The following is a 6,700-nucleotide window of genomic DNA, read 5'->3' on the forward strand; positions in this document are numbered from 1 at the left end:
CACTTCTGTGCAGAACCAAGAAACACAATGAACAATGTTCAGGTCTGTGTAATTTCCCTCTATGAAAGTCAAAGTTCCTACCTCCCCAGCACCATTTCCATAGCCCCATGCACACTGCTAGGTTGAGTTCAAATGCCTGAGCTTCCCCCAGTGGGAATTCTGTGTGATGTGACAGTGACTGAAAAGTCAGGAACTGGCTCTGTACATGGACACTAACCCTGGTCTCCATGCACTATCTTATCGGGTACATGTACCCCAGATTTGGGGACAGTCAGCAGGAACATCACCCCGTCATGGCTAACCAGAAGTCAAGACTTGGTGACAAACATTCTAAGAGCTAGCATTCCAAAGCATATATACCCTGCCCATAGGAAAATCTATGGGCTGCTCCCAGATAGAAAAACTGTGCACAGCAGTGAGAAGTGGTTGAGACCATGAAGAAGCCATTAGAAGAAGTAGAGACAGCCTGCTCTCAGGGGAGAGAGCCTAATTCTATGACTTCCTCTTCTACAGCCCCACACTCTGTTCATAATCCCCACATATCCAGAGATCAGAAAGAGTACCATTTAACCCTTCAGAGCAGCTCAGCATCAAGTCAAATGAGGCACAGGAGACTCTGGGTAGCAACCTTACTCACCACACACAAAAGACAGGCAACATTAGGAGGTTCCCCCAGAAGCCATGTGTCACCTAGATCTCTCTAAGATCCAGACTTTGGAGGTAATATATATTCTCTGGGCCTATAGGTCCAGACTAGCCATCATGTCAAATGAGCTACAACCCTGCTGTGCTGTGAAGTGTACCTGGTCTTCTAGTTGATCTCAACAAAGCCACCCTCCCAGAATTTGTTTATAGACAGAGAAAACACCACTCAACCAGAAAACCATTGGAGAATTCTTTGTGAACTTTGACAGATTGAGACTTGAGCCACTCAGGAACAAACAGAACTTGGAGGCTAAGGGAACTATAATGCAAGACTCCAACTGTCTTATTCCATCTTCCCAAACTCTTCCTTGGCATTATCTTAGGATTGTAAAAATAAAACCAACTTGAGAGGATTCCTTAGCCTGTCATGCTTGAGCTGAGTATGAACTGACTTTCTCTGGAATGGTCAGAAACTGAAATGGTAAATGGATGACTACAAAGATGGTAACATGACTAATAGGTGCTTGCTAATTCCATGCACATGTGTACATTTCATGAGTGAAAAGGGGACCCCATGGAGCAACTGTGGACAGTGGAAAGTATGCTCGGAACTTGGTTAGGCTAGAAAAGCATCCATTTATTAGCAGCAGATAATCTCTCCTCAGAGATAAAGAAACCAACCAGAGAAGGCTACCAAACCTCAGAAAATAGCTCCACACCCTCTCAGCACCAGATCCAAAGAACACACACACACACACAAAAATTAATGAAGTCAGTGGGTCAGCTGAAGAGGTCCATTATCTTGCAAGCATCTTTATTTAGATGAAAAGTGAGAGTGGCAAGGTGTGCTGAATACTGATTAGATATCTTTGCATTGTTTCTTCAACATCTTAAGTTCAAATTTCCATGGTTTGGATGCAACAATAAAAATGCAAAACACCATCTAAAAAAAAGAGAGAGAAAAAGAACAGTTACTTAGGTAGCTATGGAGAAGGCATAGTAAAATACCTGATTTTAGATCCAAAGCACTCATGTAAAAAATCCAATCATGGTTGTACATCTGTATAACCCAAGCACAGGGTGAGCAGAGATAAGGTCAGTGGCCAGCAAGTCTACCAATCAATGTTCACAAGAAGAGACCCTATCCAAAAGATAAGGTAGAGAATGGTTCGAATGTACATGTGCTTACATATATACATTACATAATGCATATGAACACACAGTAATACACAGTAATACACTCACATGTGCACAGAGAGAGAGAGAGAGAGAGAGAGAGAGAGAGAGAGAGAGAGAGAATGAAAGAAATAGAGGAAATCACACAAATCCCTATTTTCAGGTCGCAGGATTTGATTTGAGAGGACTAAGAGTGAATCAACCACACCCATTGTACTGCACACATGGTTGACCTTGATTCTTAAGGAAGAGGAACCAGCCTTCCTCACAAAAAATCATAAACACAGGAACTGCTCAACCTTTCAAGTTTGCTTCCAGCTACAAACCATTTTCCTGTAATCCACAGAGGCCCTATGCTGTGTCTAGATGCTAGTGAATCCTGCTCCATGGAATCAGTAAAACAAAAATAGCACAGAGTCTTGTCCTTCCAGAGACAGTAGAAAATCTGTCCAGACACCAAGCAAAAGAGCCTTCAGTGGGCAGGGGACATTGCCTCTCATGTCGGCGACATACCTTTTTCATCTTAGGATCATGTTGAAACAAGCAGTTTTCATTTTCTCCTACAGTTTTTTTGCACATTGTTCGGGCAATCTTTACTTCAAGATAGTACTCCAGACTGTCTGTGACCTGTCAATGAGTCATATCAGTTAAAACTCATAGAAGAAAACAGCACCAAGTATCCCATTTGATAAGTCAGTATGCCAGTGGACTATCTTCCTGCTCTTCCTTGACTACATCTCCCAGCAGAAGTTTTGAGATTATTTGAGAGACTTCTTACCTTGACATCTGTCTCATTTCTCTGTCACAATTGTTTTATTTTTGTCTATTGAGATTGTTTTTGTTATTGTGTACATACATGTATATGGTATATATATGTATTCATGTGGGTAGGTATATTCGTGCATGTGGGTGCCTATTTGAGCATGAACTGAGAGGTCATAGGTCAATGTTGATGTCTTCTTGAATCACTTTCACTGAGCCTGGAGCTCATCTAAACTAGATGGCAAAAGAGGTACAGGGTATGCTTATCTCTGCCCCCTGCCCCAAGAGTTGGGGTTGCAGACACACACTGCCATGTCCAACATCTAAGTAGATGCTGTAGATTGAAGTCAGGTCCTCACGCATGTGCAGAAAAGCACTTTACTGAGCCACTTCCTTAGCCCCTGAATTTTTAAATTTTAAATAGCAAATAATAGCAATTAAGCCAGGAAATTACAAAGAGCATTCTCCAGTGGAAACCAACCATTTCTTTATTGTAACTTGAGATTTGGTGATCTGTAAAGAGTAGAATACTTAATTTTTGAGGTTTTAGAGGCTGCACATTCCCAGATCAAGGAGCTCATATCCAGTAGGAGTCTTCTTGCCACATACCACCACAATGGAGAAGAGAAGGGCAAGAGGGAGCACAAGAAGAAAAGGCAAGAGATCATTGTGCAGACTCAAGACCTTTCAAAGCAGATCAGTGTCCAAGGGAAGTGCCTGCTAGCTTAGCAAAATCAATGAGCTCCAGATTCAGAAAGTTATCCAAGAAGACGCCAGCACTGACTTATGACCTCTCAATATGCACTCACACAGGAACCCACATACATGAATGCACCTACCCACATGATTACATACATATACCATGTACATGTATAAACACAATAACCGTGTCAATAAACAAAAATAAAACAATTGTGAGAGACGTGAGACATGCCCAAGAATTCTCTTTATAGCATAAAACCTCCCCTTAGGGCCACACTCATAGAAGAAAACACATTGTCTTTAAACTAAATAAAAGACATTTTCATGGTGCTGGAAATATAAAAAGGGAAAGAAAAGGGAGTTCCAATATTGCTATGATGAATGGCAAGACACCAACACACACCAGCAGCAGCAGCACTGGCAGGAGCCCAAATGTCTTTAGTTTACAGCCTAACTAAGGCCCTGTGCTCAATGTCCAGCACCACAAATAAATAAATAAATAAATAAATAAATAAATAAATAAATAAATAAACAAATAGATTTAGTAGTACTCAGGGGCAATTTGCTGTTATCTTACACATACACTCTAACTAAGGGATTCAAATTCAGAATATTGCTATGCTGGGTGCAGCGCATATTCGTTGTTCTACTTTTTCTATTACCAACCCTGCTGATTTGATAGGATATGAGCATGCTGTACTGAGACATATCTAACTGTACTTTCATGAAGTTCCATGAAATTTTGAGTGGCAAAACAGACAACAGTGTGATTGCTTGAATACAAAAATATACTTAATTGGACCAGTGAGATGGCTCAAAGAGTAAAATCACTTACCATCAAGCTTGACAGCCCCAGTGTGACTCCCAGAATTCACATGATGCAAGAAGAGGACTGAGTCCCACAGATTGTCCTCTGACCATACATACAACATAACATGTCCTCCCTTATTCCTTCCCCAATACCCTTTCTCTGTCTCTGTCTCTCTGTTCTCTCCTCTCTCTTTGTCTCTGTCTCTGCCTCTGCCTCTGTCTCTCTCTCTCTCTCTCCCTCTCTCTCTCTCTCTCTCTCTCTCTCTCTCTCTCTCTCTCTCTCACACACACACACACACACACACGGAAAAATTTTAATTCTAAATCTTTCCATACATGGAAAGAAACTACCTGGAAGGAGAGAACAAACAATTGTAGTACTCTCAGGAGCAACCAGCCAGACTGTTTCCTTTCCTTTTTATTGTGTGTGTATGTATCCATGTACATAAGTGTGTGATTATGTATCTGAAGGCCAAAATATGACATCCTCAATGGCCCTCTACCTTTTTATTTTTTTTAAATCAGAAACTTTCACTGGATCTATGGTTCACCAACTTAGCAATACTGGCTGGCCCAAAAGAGAACCCTGTTTCTGCCTCCTCAGTGGTAGCATTAGAGGTAAGCATTGTCAAATCTAGCTTTTTAAAACATGAATGCTGGGGCTCAAACTCAGGTTCTCATACCTGTACTGTATCACTTTACTGACTGGAGCATCTCCCAGCCAGGCTTTCATTTTCAACACAATTGCCAGGGTGCTAGAACTTTCATATAGATCATGTTAGATCAATTTCTCAGCCTCAGTCACCCAGAAATCTTGAAATTGACCTTTCTTTGTCCTGGCTGTTGTAAGACAGTGAGTAGCATTCTAAGCCTCAACTTACTAGATACCAGAAGTAGCCCTTCCATTAATGACAATAACAAACACCCCAGGCATTGCCAAAAATCCCTTGGCAGCAAAAGGGGATCCTTCATAGAGAACCAGAGTTGTGCATTCAAGCAAAGCAGGTGCCCCCCCCTTAAAGAAAACCACATATTTAAATACTGTAAGTGGGAAGTGTATTTAATATATTCAGCATCACAAGTGCCCTAGGTTAGCAGTATAGTACCCCAGACAGTCAGCTGTCTATGAATGACTATGGGGCTCACTGGGAGCTGTGACAATACCACAAGAAAATATGATACCATGTATTGGTAGCTCAAGAAAATATCCAAATTTGAAATTCAAAAGCAAGGTTTATATTGAACCTATATTGCTTTCACACCACTATAAGTTAAAAAAACATTAAGTCAAATCATTATAATTTGGAGAATATTGGTGCAAGCAGGGTCAGTTCTCTTGGCCACCAACCAATCATGAGCCTAATGTACACTGCCAATTGTTCAGCACATGGGAGGAGACAAGGGGGTTCTTGGGTGCTCAGGCAGCCCTTCACTCCTTTTGCAGAGGCCTTTCTCTGACTTCCCCCTTTTGCTGCACTTGTCCCCACAATCCAGCATGATTCCGAAATCACTCTCCTCATGCTGCCTCTCAGAGTCGCATGCTGTTCAGATCACAAGGATATGGGCTTATGTCCTGACTCTTCTACTTACCAGCTATGCAGCAGTGTGTGCTTCTGTGCCCCAATGTCCTCCCTATAGCACAGAAGAACAGCTCCTACCTAGGAAGCTGTGCAAGCTGAATTAGTGAGCCATGAAAAACCAAGCAAACCAACGAGAAGTAAATGTTCTAGTGGAGCTGCAGTAGTTCAAGGCTGCTATACAAGCTTGTGTGCACCAGCATTCAACACTGCATAAAATCTGCAGCTGCCCATTTTGACCTCTGATCTACACTTTAAAAGAAAAAAAAAGATTTAAGTTGTGGTAAGACTAAGCACCTCCCTTTGTATTTAGACTGAGCAAGGCAATCCAGTATGAGGAATAGGTTCCCAAGAGCCAGTCAAAGTATTAGGGCCAGCCTTAGTTCCTATTGTTAGGAGTCTCACAAATAGACCAAGATACATAACTGTCACAAGTATGGAAAGAGCTTAGGTCAGTCTTATACAGACTCCTTGTTTGTTAGTTAAAACTTCTCCACCTCAGACTAATAAATAGAAAAATCTAATTATCTCTCACTTCTAGAGTGAAATTATATATTTTAGATAAAGACATTTTTTGTCCTTGTTTCCATTCCTATGTACTAGCTATCCCTGACAATTGTTGCTGTCCCCAAAAGAAGACCAAGGGATAAGGGAGCGAGGAGTGGACACTGCACCTACCTGCTCCTGAGATTTTAGGATTTCAACCACCTTGAAGTTGTACCGGTCCTTGCTAGCCTTGTTATACTCTTTCATGGCAAACCAGAGTGCTTGCTGCACATAGACATAGGTTTTGGGGATGTCTTCGAATGGCCTCACAATCTTCGGTGAGCCCCAGGCTTGGACTCTTCTAGACACAAGGCCCACTGTGATCACCAGGAATAGCAGAGCCTGTAAGAATCTGGCCATGGTACCTCATTCAAGGAGACACATACCAAGTGCCTTTTTTCTTTCCAGAGCGGGTGTGGATGTAGCCAGTGAGAGCCCTGCTGCCTCTGATTGTCTATAATCCTTTCACCTCAACTCCTGAC

General features: G+C 41.9%; 1 protein-coding gene across 1 annotated transcript; it reads right to left on the reverse strand.

The window, feature by feature from the left end:
- Nucleotides 1-1,442: 1,442 nt before the first annotated feature.
- On the reverse strand, nt 1,443-6,700 carry LOC127221197 (cystatin-13). The gene is made up of 3 exons (XM_051183115.1): nt 6,351-6,700; nt 2,335-2,448; nt 1,443-1,588 (listed from the first exon to the last, which is right to left on the reverse strand). Exons 1-3 carry the CDS (start codon nt 6,576-6,578, stop codon nt 1,505-1,507), a joined length of 426 nt encoding a protein of 141 aa, XP_051039072.1. The 5' UTR covers nt 6,579-6,700; the 3' UTR covers nt 1,443-1,504.

Source organism: Phodopus roborovskii, unplaced genomic scaffold (assembly GCF_943737965.1).
Source record: "Phodopus roborovskii unplaced genomic scaffold, PHOROB, whole genome shotgun sequence".
In the NCBI taxonomy this organism is placed as follows: domain Eukaryota; kingdom Metazoa; phylum Chordata; class Mammalia; order Rodentia; family Cricetidae; genus Phodopus; species Phodopus roborovskii.